The 15,552-nt window shown below is 29.5% G+C and overlaps 1 protein-coding gene across 12 annotated transcripts in view; it reads right to left on the bottom strand.

The window, feature by feature from the left end:
* Window positions 1–15,552, bottom strand: part of mub (poly(rC)-binding protein mub) — a 373,736-nt gene that overhangs the window by 26,608 nt on the left and 331,576 nt on the right. For 6 of the 12 annotated variants that reach the window (XM_086910401.1, XM_086910406.1, XM_086910378.1 and 3 more), the window contains one exon: window positions 12,645–12,767. In XM_086910401.1, coding sequence (XP_086766527.1) covers window positions 12,645–12,767 — 123 coding nt within the window. Of the gene's footprint in view, window positions 1–12,362; window positions 12,768–15,552 lie in introns of all 12 variants that reach the window. The other 6 variants (XM_086910357.1, XM_086910393.1, XM_086910364.1 and 3 more) reach the window with 1 other exon arrangement.

Here is a 15,552-nt window from a genome sequence, read left to right as displayed (position 1 = left end):
TTCACGAAAATTTAATTTTCTTAATTTCATTTCAAAAAATAATAATAATATAAAAATTTAAATTAAATAAAGTGCATGTAATTATTCATCATGAATTTATCATCATCAGGGGGTTATTTCTTTCACAAAAAAATCTAAATTCATCTTACTTATTCATTTAACAAAATACTTTCAGAAAAAGGGATTACAAGGATCGAGAAGGCGTATCAGAAATAAAGGACTTCCGATCAGACTTTATCGAAAAGAACGTAAACAAGAGAAATCATAGATATCTCAGAAACAAGAAAGCCAAGAATAAAATCGTGTCTGTAAGCTGAGAAAGAAAAAGACAGAGAGAAAGAGAGAATAATATAATAGGTAGAACAGAAAAATAAAAAAGAGGAGAGAAAAAAAAATGATATATATTTTATATCAGGCAGATATAAATTTAGAAACTTATAAAAACAGAAATAGATAGTTAAAGAGATAGAAAGAATGTATCATAGATGGCAGTGGGATTGTGTAGAGAAATAGAGAAAGAGAGAGATTTAAGCGCAATGTATTAAGTAATATACCTATGTAAATCTACCTTTTCTCGTGCCACGCATGCATACTGGTCTTTGTTTTGTTGTACAAAACGCTTATTGTTCACGTCGTGGTTGTCCAAGACCAACCCGCCCCCAATTAGATCAGCTATAGCGTGTCTCCCGTGGAGTGACATACTTCGCAAGGAAAAGAAACGGAAGTAGACAGAGAACGCAAATATAGAAAACAAGACGTAGAAAACAAACGTAAAAAAAAAAAAAAAAAAAAAAGAAGAAGGAAACTAAATAGAAACGTATATAAACGAAAAGAATAAATAGAGAGAATAATATGTAGAAAGTTATTCGTGTTAAGTATTACAAGTTGTTTTCTTTGAAATTATTACAAATATTAATATGATTCTCGTTTTAATCAAATTAAACGTTATATAGAAAACAATTTTTAGAGTTTTAAAAAATTTTACAGAGATGGAAGAAATCGTTAACTTTATTATAAACGAAAAATAATATATTAATTCTTTATTATTTCAATAGTTGCCTTTGAATACATAATAACATTTACTTGAAATATTTTATTTTGTTTTCATAATTCGAAAGTTGGAATGAAAAATATCCTGAATAAAAGAATGTAGAGAAAAAAAATTTACGTAGATTGGAAACATTTGGCAACGTAAATTCCTTTCCATATATTTTAAGAAGAATATTCTTCACTACAAAACTATCTATACGCAAAACGGAAAAAAATGTTTTAAGTAAATTTTATTAGATCCGATGGCAACTTATCTAAATAACAAAAAATTAATATGTCATTCTAGTAAAAAAAAAAAAAAAAAATAATTTTTCTATTTTCAACAAACTTTTTATACTGTGAAATGTTAATTTTTTTGAAATTATTATATATTTGGCATAAAAATTATAGAAGTCAATATCTGCAGCATTTTCAGAAAAATCAACTTGCAACAAAACACTTTGCAACAGAATACTCTCTACAAGAATAATCAGAATTAAAAAACGGAGAAGGAAATGGCTAGAGATAAGTAACGTAAGTAAATAAATAAAGAAGGAAGTCGTCCGGGCCGCGTGTAATACGTGAAAGAGGCAAAATGAGCCGTGTGTGCAGTGAGACTTGTCGGCCACTTTTTCTCTCATTTACATTTTTTTTTTATTCTTGTGAAGCGGATTTTCCGATTTGTATCTTTTTTTTAATATCGTTCATTTTTTTCTGTTTTTTTCTTTTTCTATATTGGTTTTTTTTTTTTTTTTTTTTTTTGCCATTCGCATCTCGAAATCGAAAATCGTGGAAGTCGGGCTCCGTGTCAATCGTCGGTTGTCGAAAAGCGCAGAGAAACAGAAGGCAGGACAGATGGTGAGACACGATACACGCCATCTTGATTGAAGTTTTATTTACATTGAATTTTTGTATCGATCGTTTCTAAAATTTCCTACAATGCACTGGAAAAATTGTGGATATTTTATTTTGCATTTGTAAATTTATACATTTTATGAAATTCAAGTCAAAAGTCAAAATTCTTGAAACTTTTGAAGAATATGATGAAGAATAGTTTTAAAAATTTTTGGAAGAAATCGTGAGTCTTTGAAATTTCTAAAATTTTGATCTATCTTGAAAGTTTGGTGGGAAAGTACTTGTGAAAACTTGATATTGAATACTCATCAAGACTTTCAAGAAACCTATCAAGATTTTTGAGATCCATCAGGATTAATGAAAACTTTGAAAACTCTTCGAAACTTTGAAAACTCCACAATTCAACACTTTCACAACACATCATGATTTCCAAAACTCATCAAAACTTTCAACTATTCACTTTTTCCAAATGATCATAATTTTTATAATTCTTACTGAGAAACTTTAAGAATTTTCTAAAAAAAAAAAAAAAATTCCATATTTACATTCTCAGTGAAATTACAAAGGAACGAACAATAAAAACTCGTAGTACGGAAATTAGGAAAACTTCAGAGGAAACTTTCTTCATCCGTAAATAAAGAATTCCACGCGCTCGTTTGTCCAGCCAAGATAAGAGATCCTTCCTTCATCCCTCCAGCGAGTTTCTTTGTGCATTTCTTCCTTTTTTTCTATTTTTTCTTTTCTTTTTCTTTCTTTCCTTTTTTTTTTTTTTTTTTAATTTTTTCAGCAGCCAGACACGAATTAAAAATTCTGACGCAAACTGAACGCGGGGAGTTTGTATGGACGATAGCCAGGCCGAAACGCACCCTTTTAATAATTCAATCTGTCAACAGAGACCGAGAGCGTTGCGTCGATGTGTTTGCTCTCCGTCCACGCACAAAAAGAGTTCCTAATTAGCAAACGTCGCTGTTAAAGCCGGTAATTATGTTTGCCGGGCGGCGTTCGCGCCGACACTGCGCTGACAGATAGAAAATTCAGAATCAATTGCTTCGGTAAACGTGACCCGTGTGCTCTTTCGGTGCGTTTTCGAGAGAAAAAATGCGTTTCAGGTCTGACAAGTCAAATTCCTTCTTTTTTCTCTATTTTGTAAGCGAAATTTGTTTTTCTTTCCTGGATATTATTTATATTTTGATAAATAATATTGTTTAAAATTATTGCTCGATAAAGATTTTTGTGATATTATTTATACATGAAATTGTTGAGTTTAATAATAAAGTAGATTTGATTGAACAATAAAAATATGTAATCGTTGGAGAAATTAATAAAAAATATATATATATATATTATTATAATAAACAATTGAATTTACACATATTATTTAAAAAATATTAGTATGATATCTAATATGATATAAATTTTATTAAAAATATCAATAATTATTAGCAATTAATTATTGTAAAAATGTTTTATAATTGTAATTATTTGTTTGATCGATATATCCAGAAAAAAAAATAATTTTAATAACTAGGAAATTTATTCTATTATAAACATCTCAATTCCCATTCGATTCGATTCGACATATTTAGAAAAAGAAACGATTTAAATAATTACTACTCATTACTCAGAATCACAATTTTCCAATGCATTTATCTTTCTATCATAACATAACCTATAAATTCTCACTTTCATCAAGATGACGTTTCATGGCGTCTGCCGATCGACCGGCCGAACGGCTCGAATTGGAGGTTTTATTAATTAGCTAAAAATTAATCGACAGACATTTTAAAAATATCGTGTTACATCCACAATCGCTGCCTATCCGCGTTTGACCGAATCCAACGACAGGCCATGACGAAGAATCCATCGTGCGACCCGTGAGTAAGCGTTCATGCTAAAGCAGGCTCGATCAATCGAGCGGAAAGAAACCTCGTGAAACACGCGTATTTTGAATAAATTTTAACCACGTTTGATTCTTAAACGGCGTTTCATTCAGGTCCTTTCCACGTGGGTGTAAGTATTCCCACGATGATCGTATTTGACTCGAACCAGGAATATATAGCTCGATCATATTGATTATCATACGTAAACACATCGAAATCATAGGCAAATAAAGAGAAAACGAAACAACATGGTAATGGTATCCCATCGAAAGAACGGAAAGAAATTTCGTCCTCTTTTGGTGTATCCGGTGATTTTCATTTGTGTGGACTGATCGTCGTTGAATAATCTCGTGGAATGTACAGTATATATTCGTTACAAATTCGTAAGAATAGCTATTAAGGATGCGAAATTCTAACCTTGATTTACTTTTGGATCATGGATCTGAAGGATGGTGTATAGTTCTGCAGATTGAAACTCAAGACGAAAGAGAACACTAGAATTTCAACGATATTAATGGCAAACGAATGATGCGATGAAAAACCACTCTACACTTTGATAAAACATGTCACTGTTAATAATTAAACATGCCAACAGAGTGCACCACCAACTTGGCGCAAAAAGATGACCATATGGCTTTCTCTTTTCCTTTAGTTTCGCTTCTCGCCTCTAGGAGTTTATTTCATATACCACCATCCTTTAAATTCATAATTTTTTGCGATAATGTCATAATCATAAAAAAATGATATCTAATGAATAACAAAGAGGGATTAAAAATTCAAGCATTTAAAGAAATTTACGACATATAGCGTGAAATTACTTTATTGGATTTAGATACATTTAGATTTGTTTCTAGTGGTGGGGATAATTTTCGAGCATGTAACGAATAAATACTGTATTCACGATCTGTGTCGACGGAACGCGCGATAAGTACTTTTTTAAAATTATTTTACCTTATTTTTATTCTTATTATTATTTTCATTTTTCATTCTTATTGTTTTCGGTTGGTTTGAGATAAAAATAAATAAATAAGTAAGTTTAAATAAAGAGACATCGCGATTCTCGTAACGAAGATCAAGTTTTGACATTTATTGAACGATTTAAGCTCGATTTGAATAGTTTGAGCACGAAGCTTTGAAACTGGTCAAACGGTTGAAGTAGAGTCGTTAAACTTCAAGCTCGATAAACTGGTTTCGATCGACCACTTGACGCTCCGTGACGACGATTTGCATAATACTCGCGGTAATGGCGATCTTGCTATGGCACAAAGGGGAAAACAGTTCAACTGTGAAAATTATCATACCGATCATGAGTTTGAGACCACACCTTGTTCCACAGATAAAATTTATGATAGTTGAGAGAGACAGGTTGTTTTCGTTTGTTCGTCAGATATAGACTGATTTAGTTTTACCGTTATAGAATGACATTTTGTGAAAGTATATGACAGCTTAAATATATTGCTTTTATCTAATTTGTGTATCTACTTTAACATTTAAATTTTTTATTTAAATAGTTTCTTGAGTGTATTTTCTTTCGAAATATATAATATGATTATCGTATCATTTTATTGGGAATTTTTAACTATTAAATTAACTATAAATGAACTAATTAATAATTTTTTTTTTGTGAAATTTTACAGCATGAAAAATATTCTTATCTTTAAATTAATTATTTTTATCGAATAAAAATTTTTGAATGAGAAGTTATGGAATTAATTAATTAATATGAATATATTATTTTGTAAAATTTTATGGCATAAATAATTTTAATATATCAAATAGAAAATAAGTGGAATAAAGAATATCTTGATATTTATTATTGAAAATATAATTTTAAAAAGTTGTAATAAATCGTATTTTTCGTATTTTCTGTTTCAGGAAATATTTGCAATATATCTGATTGCAAATAGTTTTTTTATATTTATTTTTTTTATTTGTTTATTTTTTTCATAGAATTTAACAGAAAAAATATTTTTCACAGAAAAATAATTTTTTTATCCAGATATTTTTCCATATTAAGTGAAAATTGAAATTTAGAAATTTAGAAAAACAACCTGACCCATATTAATAATACGAATGTCTATGCAAATTATTTTCATAAATTCAAACAAAGGAATAAAATTTTAATACACATCTCTTCTAAATATTTTATATACTTAGATTCATTTTGTCTACTTTAAATTTTCTTCTAAATATTTAAAAACTCATAATTACCAATTATTACTCTTTGACAATTTGATAAAATTTTTCAACTAATAAATAAAAATGAAATTTCATTCTTTATTCAAATTTTCTATAAATGCATGAACATCCAAAGTGTATCAAGAACATACACTACCAATTAAAAAATTTAATATCATATTGAAAGAGCATAATTCCATTAGAATTATTGAAATTCTATTTCCTTAAAATTTTTTTTAAGAAAATTAAAAAACCTGATAAAAAAAAAAAATAAAATGATTTCAAATCTTCAACCAAGTGTAACCAAAGGTGTGTGTGAATCCTCAAACGCATCATCGATCAACAATATAAAAAAAAAAAAAAAAAAAAAAACCTAATCTCTTTATTTTTCACTATACGATTTAAAAAGAAAGAAGGAAAGAAAGAAAAAAAAAGTATTGAAATTCGATAAAAATATCCAATCCAAACAACAAGTGAATTTAGTTAATATTCTTTATCTATAATAATACACGAGTATAATGGAATATATAATGATTGTTTATCGCGCGCACCGTACGAACGTGTATCACCTCATGTCGGCATGCAACGAGAAAAATAAACTTCTCTCTGTGCACCGTGAAGGACGGCAAGCGGTTTTAACAAAGGCGACATCAACCCACTATCAATCGCAAGCACAAGAAAAAAAAGGGGGGAGAGAGAGAGAGAGAGAGAGAGAAAGAGAGAGTCAAGAGAGTGAGAGAGACACACACCGAGACCATGGAATAGGACGTAATAAGAGAAGCGTAATCGGTGAGAGATATTTGTCAAGAGAGAGAGAGAGAGAGAGAGAGAGAGAGAGAGAGAGAAAAGAAAAAAAACGGAACGGAGAAAACAAATGAAACGAACGAAGAACAAGAAAAGAAATAATCCATAGAGACGGCCGATACACGTAACAGACACGTGCGGATCACATAGAAAGCAAAAGCGCATAACCGGCGCGGTACTTCGACGAGCAACGATCTCTTAAATTTTTTATCGCCGATTTTTAAAGTGTGGATATTTATTTGAGGGCAAGGCATGTTTTTTCTACAATACAAGTATATACAGTCATATTTTTATGATGGATATACTGATCGTACGCGTTATTTATCATTCGTGAAATGAACTGTACAAAATTATATTATTTGTATATGAAAATTGGCGAGTAAAAAGAGATATACACAAAAGTGAAAGTAAGTAATATATATATTGTGGTTGAATATATCCCTTTTTTATCATCAGTTTAGGTTTATAGTCAATTTTATGAGTAACTTTGCAAACTTTGCAGTAGGATTTTTTAGCAAGGTAAATTGCCATTTGTCTTATCGAGTTATTTGTTGAGTTTATTTACTGAGTTACGAGCAATTTAATTTTTAATATTAGATAAAGCGATAGAGATGTCTCGTTCTATTGCCATTTTACTTCATCTAACAAACTTTTTTTATACCAACTTTTGTTCTGCATTTGTTTCACAATCTTGAATAGATTCTCGTTTCATATTCGAAAATATTCGTACGATCAGCATATTCATTCCATCAACGATACTTGTATTAATGTGTGAAGAAAAAATTAAGGATGCGAATACATTTAAAAATAAAATTCTCGAGAATTGCTTTTGCAAATATTTTTCTCGAGTGAGTGTATATATTGATAGTCCAATACCGATTTTCATTCTCAACGCAATGTCCACTTGTTAAAATATATTCTCCAATGCGATTCTTGAGAGTTTCACTCTCAATTGTCAATTTGCACTCTAAGAATACTCGGTGAGAGTAAAACTGTCGAGAATATTTTAGCGAACATATGCATTGAGAGTTCAATGACAATCAATCTCAATGAGCAACTAATGACAAAAATTACTATCGAAAATAATTAAGAGTTCTATACTTAAATATATCCGTAGTTAAAAATTTTCAAGAATCGCTCTAAAGAGTTATCTTTATTTATTATTCGTTGTGTGTGGAGTGAAAGTTAACGTTCTTAACGCGACATACACTCGTGAAATAAAAAAATATTGTCGAAAGTGATTCGTGAGAATATATTCTTAAATGGATTCACATTCTTTTATTTGTGACAGATTTTCGATCGATCGATAAAAAGAAATATTTGAAAGAAAAAGATTTTGATAGATAAGAGAAGTGGAAATTAGAGAGACGGTTCCTCGTGAAGTCACGCGATTGGGAGAAACATAGTGGCGTGAAGTGCAGCTTCGACTTTCTTTCACTAACTTTTTTATCAACATTTTTCAATTATGTTCGAATTATATTCTTCCATCTACTCCAGAACAAAGAAATAGCATGCGTATATTATTTTTTACGAGATTTCTGTCATTCCTCTTCAAAAGAGCGAATTCTTTAAAATTATAATCTTATTTTTCAATTTTATTACATTCTTTGATAAAAAGTTTGGTGGAAAAATTATAAGAAAGTATGAATTTAGAAATTTTTCGAACGAGTTTGAAACCGTTGAAGATTTTCAAGAGCTGAATTAGAATTAATCGAGTAATTTTATTTTTTCAACAATTTTTCCAAAATTCTTTTAATTTTTAATAATAATAATAAAAAAGTTACAATGATTCGTATTAATGTTTAATTGTGCTTTAATATATTGAAACATTTATTTGTTAATTTCATTTATTTAATAATTTTTTTACGCGGTATAATGAATAATGGCGAAAAAATAAATTAACGCCGTAAAATAAATAAAATCTTAGAACAATGAACAAGTTACATATTTATACGATTTTACACGTATATACGTTCATAACGTAACATTGTACGCTGGCAATAAAATCAACTGAATACAATAACTCATTATGGCGAGTAAACCATTATGTTTCGAATAGTTTCGTGATATTGAATTTCGCCGTTCAATTTATTTTTATTTTAGTTTATCGCGCGAAAAATTATAATTATCAAATGAAGAAAAATTTACGTCTCTATTAAAAACATTAATCAATATATCAAAGAACAATCGATCCAGTAACAAATAAATAAATAAATAAATAAATAAATAAATAAATATAAAGGTGTTGATATATTCGTGACAGAATGTTCAGAAGAATCAATTCTCTAGAAGTGAAAACAGACATAAAAATGTCAGTCGAGACTTATTTATTTATAGTTATAAATAATTTAAGTTTGCATTAGATAATATGGAACGAAAATAGAGGCAGCGCGACGAAGACAGAGCGATCCAACTCTTTTTCCTTCTCATCTGATGCGAACTTTTAATTGCTTACAACTTAATAAATAAAGCTCAAACACGACGTTTCTGAAATTAACTTTCGTGTTAGACCCGATCCCCGAAGAGTCTAGTATCTTTGAATACGAGTAATTATAACGAATTTCAATTTCAAGTAAAAAAATAATCATTATTTTTATTTGACAATTTGTCCTTTCTGTTAAAATAAAATTTACGTTTACTTTGATAAAACGAATTTATTTTATATTTTCGATTTATTTTTACTCGTAGAATCATCCCTTGCGCGGATATACCATCCTTATTTACTCAAGAACTTATATTTGATAAGTTTTCAAGTTTGATTCTCTCGAAAAATTCCACCTCAAAACGATGAAAATATTATTTTTCACTTTCAACGTGTTTTTGCTCGTAGAATCATCATCGTGTTTGTATCACTCGTTCTATAACAAATCATATTTACTAATTTAAGAATAATAAAATTAATGAAAATCATACTTTTAATTGCTTTAAACAAGATTATAAACTACTAAAGAAAAAATTATTTGCGAGCTTCGTTAAAATTAACGATCGAAGTAAAAAAGGAAAAAAAAAAAAAAATAAGAAAGGATTCCCCAATTTCACATTTTATAATTTCTATAATTGTAATTGTATTTTATATCGCATCTTTCGTTCCGGAGTTCGATCGAGGGAAGAAGATAATGCTTGAATTTCGGAGGAGAATTGATTCGAAGCTGCACAACGGGGAACGTCGAGCAGAAAGCCAAGGTGTGTTCAGGGTGGCGATGCGTGTGGATTGGAGTATGTGGAGTTGTGGGCTTTTCCAGGATGGGGACCAGGTGGCCTATACAACAGTGGAGCATTCCGGTACACGTGGGCAAACATTCTACGGCATTTGGTGAAAATTGGATATCGAATGCTTGGATGGTAACCGAGCGAACCGCGCACTATTGACTGTTTCCGAGTTGGCTGTTTCTCGTCGTCGTCGTCGTCCATGAAGCATTGTACGTGGAGCTGGCTCGTATTTGAGCAAAAGAAAAAAAAAAAAAGTTTGAACTGGTACTGGTTTATTTATAATAGCAAGAATTTTTCTTTCGTTTTTAATAATTTTAATATAATTAAGTTTTCCTTTTTCTGGAGCAAGAGTAAAAGAAATTAATGTGATAAGAATTTTTTTATTTGTTTAAAAAATTTCGAAGTTATTAATTGTATTTTGTAATTTAGTAATTTCTTAATAATAAAAGTGTAATAATAAAAATTCTTCCTTCGTTTCGAAATTATTAAAAATCTTATTATGGTAGCGATATAATAATAAACGATATACGTAACATGTGATAAGAATTTTTTAGAAAATTAATTTTGATATGGGAAATCATTAAATGACGTTATATGATATAATTTATATTGAGACAATAAGGAATGTGAAACAATGTGATAAGAATTCTTTCTTTATATAGAAAATTAATTTTAAAAAAAAATAAGGAAAGAATTTGTGACTTATTTAAGAGATTCTTTTTTGATAAACAGTGTGATAATAAGAAATATGGATCTGATAAGAATTCCTTCTTCGTTAAGGAAATGAATTTTGATAAAAGAATATTGAAATTTTATTTGTACATAATTTGCTTTTTCGAAAGTTTTCATACTTTATGTTTTCATTCAGTCGCTTTAAGCATTTATATTAAGAAAACTTATTGGAATGATGATTTTGTTGATAAGAATTTCGTTGAAATAAATTTTATATGAAATCGATATTAAATAAAATCAAAAAGAACGTAATTTTAATTCTATCGATAATATAAATTTATTTATTTATTTTTTTATTTTTAATATTCGATTGTATTGAAAGAATGAATAATTATCGTTAATGACCGTTTCGTTAAATTAATCGCAACTTTAAAAATAATTATGATTTTCGAATTATTAAAAGAAATCTTGTATCAATATCACTGAAATATCATTGCTTAAAAATATCTTTCCTTTTATGAGTTATACTTAATCGATTTAACAACTTTTAATGTTTAAATTGTAATATTTGTATATCCAAAATAATTCGTATTTTTTTTTCTATTTCAAATTATGATAAGATAATGGAAAAATGCCTTAAATAAATATGATATTTCATTTCGTTTTTAACACAAAACCTAAAACTGGGGAAAGGACTCATAAGTTGAAAAACTTCGAATGTTTCCTTTCGAAAAAAATTATGACAAAATTATTTATTGTCGTATGCAAAAATATCTAAATAAAAGAAGAATATCAAATTTAAAAAGCTCAAAAACAATTTTTCTCATAATGCTTATATGTACAAAAAAAAAAAGGATTTAATCTCATTTTATAATTACTTATTAAAAATAAGAAAAATAATATATTCGTTTACTGGAAATCCGCTCCTAATCACAAAAAATGAACAAAAACTATTCTGCTCATTTCTTTCTTAAATTAAAACATCCTATCTAGCAATTTTTGTTTTTCAAAACAAAACATATTAAGTTCAATCAATCCCCTTACCTAGCTAGAAAAAAATCCTAAATTCCTATCAACGATCCAGAATTAAATTCTCAGGATAAAAATTTCGTCTTGATCTAAAAACGATGCTACAAATGCTGAGAAAATTTTAACTTAGAACAAGTCTACGACTCCCACTTCTCTTCACCACGGCCCATAAAACGCGCCAGCTCCCTCTCTCCAACATCCAACAACGCTTCACGAAACATTTCCACCAATTATAACCGACCGTTGCCGTGTTATTTAACCCGAAAACGGATTCAAGATAACACTCAGAAACACGGGCGATATATATATATATATAAAAAAAGAGCGATTTAAAAAAAATCTTCAAATATCCGTCGGTATTGAAGAGACCGAGAATTAGGGGGATTACAGGGAGAAAATACAGGTATACAAAAAGGATGTATAACCATATACAAACGTATATAATTGGAATATAACGGGTCCGCTCGCGTACAACGTGTACGTGTAATAAAAAATATATATATATATACGTGTGTACGTGTATACCAATTCGAACGAATACGTGTGTGTACCGGTATTTTTCTTTTTCATTTTCTTTTATATTTATCATTGAAAAAGGGTCTGGTGGTGGTATCTCTTGGCTTGGGGGTGGTGTGGGTGGGTGGGTGGGGGGGGGGTTCTGTTGTAACGGGAGGAGGGGTGGATCACGAAAAACAAAAGACTTACGGCGTCTGCCACGAGGTGTGCGGGCGGGAGGGCTGCCTGCAAGTGTCCACTCTTCAGCAGGGGGTCGGCGAGGCCTGCCACGCTGGCGTGTAAGGGGCTCGGGTGGAGGGGATGATGGGGTGTTGTAAGGTGGGCCGTGGATAGGAGCGGATGCCCGTGAGAAGCGGCGAAGGCCGAGGATGAGGGGTGGGCCGCGAAGGGCGAAGTCGTCAAAGTTTGGGTGTTCAGCGAGGGCGGGGTGGGCCCGGCAGCGGGCGCGGGCAATGGCAATACTGTACTTACGTCCGAGTGGGCGGGCACCGCGTAATTACCCTGGATGGTGTAGGCTTGCCCACCAGCCAGGATCACTGGCCCACCAACTTGGGGTTTGGGGCGATAAGGGATCGTGGCACCTTTGGGAGGGGACTGAAACAGAAAACAAGACACGCACGAGTGCGAATACACCGGTCCGGGCCCATTACTCGACTCAGGCTGAGGAGGAGTAGTTAAGCGCGGATGTTTACGCGTATTTTGAATCGAGATTGAATCGAATCGGGGGAGGCGTATAAGATATACAGGGCGTGTCTGGTGGTAATTGGTGATATAATTGGAGAAAAGATGATTCTAGGTGCAAAAGTATACTGCGAACCAAGTTTTTTTAAACGTATACAAAATTTCAAGCAATTTTTGTTGGAATGTAGTAATATTTAAAGCGAAGAAAAAATAAAATGACGAATATAGGAAGCAAAATGATAAAACAAATAATGTAACGAATATATAACGTAACGTGAATTTTCGAATTTGATTTGTCGAAAATGTTATTCCATATTTTTTTCCAGATTTATTTTTGCATTTAGAACTTTTGTTTTCTTCTCGTTATGTCACCAATTTCCAGACCAATTTTCTGTATAAAAGAACGAAATATATTTAATAGAGGTGTGCGATAACGCGGGATTATGAAATTCAGATAAATTAGGAAAATTCGAATAATATTATATGATATATTTATGTTTAAACATTGCTTGGGATTTCGAATTCGATTCGTAAAACTTCGGGTCGGTTCGAGAATATCGAAGGATACCGAACATATCCGAATGCTTCCGAATCGATCCGAAATGAGATTGACATTCATCCTTATGTCTCGAGTCAGTTTTCAAAATCGAAATTTTTTTCAATTTTCTATCCTAAAATTTGAACTTTATAATCACACGGTTATTATGCACACCTCTAATAATTTAAGGATGAATAAAATCTCTATACAGCATAAATATCCGCTGTCTAATTACGTGGAATCTACGTGGAAATGTCACCCTGCTCGATGATTAAATAATGATAAGTTCTTGCCTGATTGCGTTTAATTAATATGATTACGTTACGTATTAGGGCAAAGTTGCAACATGTTATACTTTATAAGTCATTTAATTTTGTTGTAAAATTTCAATATAATTCAAAGATTGTATGAATTTTGAGCGTAAACCAGACAAGAATTCATGAATCATCCTACATTTGGTTGATATTTAACTGATGGGAAAATATTTGGAGCAGAGTATATCTATAGATAATTTAAATATTGTTTCAGATGCGAGTTGAAGAGTAGTATACATGAAATATTTTCTCATATATATTCATTACGATTTTGAACATCGCATTTTCATTGTGATTTTTAATAATAATAAACTCTTTATACAATTATAATGTTATTTTAATCCCCATCAATTAAATGTTTATAAAAGACATAATATTTGAATAGTTAATTTCATTTTATGATATCATTGTGTAAAAATTATTATCATTATATAACTAAAAATATAATAAAATTATACTAAAGTATTAAATAAAACTAAAATTCAGAAAATTATTATTGAATTAAATATAACATTGACAAGTTAAAATCTCATATCCAAATATTATATACTTTTTTTATATGATTTTTGGAACTTTCACATTTTGTTCATAATATTTGAAGATAGAATATACTATAAGACTACCTTTTTAAAAAAAAAAAGAAGCTTTTGTGCATACGATCTTCAAACAATATCAACAATAAATATGACTTACCAATAACTTAAATCTACCGAGAAAAATGAAATAAATATTTTGAAGTTTTAAAATTAATAAAAATTCTCATAAGGAGATTTACTTATATAATATAATTTTTTGTTATATTGACGTATGAGACTACGAGTTTTTGCACATGATGTAAATATAATATTTATGACATTTGCTGGATAATTATTTTATCTAATAAAAAATTACATATTTAAAAATAAAATAATATTACTTAAATATTATACGTATCAATCAATTATTAATAACATGATTATTTTTTCTTATTAATTTTATACTGCTATCTTTTTATGATATTTTATATCAACTTTTATAAGTCATAAGAATTAAATATGAAAACTCGTAGAATCCAGTTTAATTCGATAAAAGAGAAAGTCAAGTTAACTTGTTATTTCTGTGATCAACATTTTAAATCTACTTGAGGAATTTTACGAAATTTATAAATTTTTTCTTAGACAAGTTATTAATGAATACTATATATATGTCTCATAGAATTTTTTCATTGTAATTATTATTTTATTCATTCTGCATTAAAATTTTAGATACAATATATTAAATTAACTTTTCATTTTACAAATCTTTTTCTCATAAAATTCCTCAATTATACATTTAAAATTGAAATAGAATTTATTATATCGTATTCCTTTTTAAGGATAACATCAAGTTAACTTGCCTTATCAATAACAATCTATATAATTCAGCAGGGTGACATCGCCAAGGATATAAACTGTAGCAGAGTTCACGAATTTCTACCAATTAGGGTCAAGAAAGGATAATCTTTGCCACCTTAGTTACCTCATCATTTCCGGTTTTAGCTTAGAGAAAGCTGTTCATGTTTTTTCAATGTAAATTAGAATTTAATTTATTTAAATTTATCTAATCTCTTGTTAGAAATTCTGTATATACATTCATCCTGTATATATTATTAAGATATTTATCATATCAAGTGCATTTATTAAACTGTCTTAAAAGTTCCACTTCTTTTTCTATTTCACGTTTTTTGTATTTTTTTTTTCAAAGTTATAATTTTGTTTTTTTTTTTATTTTTTTTTATTGAATTGAATTTTCTAATATCAATGGAAAATAAACTTTTGATTGTGCATTTCTGAAATCATATGTTAAAATGCTATTATTATTATTATTA

Source organism: Apis florea, unplaced genomic scaffold (assembly GCF_048593485.1).
Source record: "Apis florea isolate Af1SG1 unplaced genomic scaffold, ASM4859348v1 contig_1789_pilon, whole genome shotgun sequence".
Taxonomy (NCBI): domain Eukaryota; kingdom Metazoa; phylum Arthropoda; class Insecta; order Hymenoptera; family Apidae; genus Apis; species Apis florea.
This window is presented reverse-complemented; position numbering and strand designations above follow the sequence as displayed.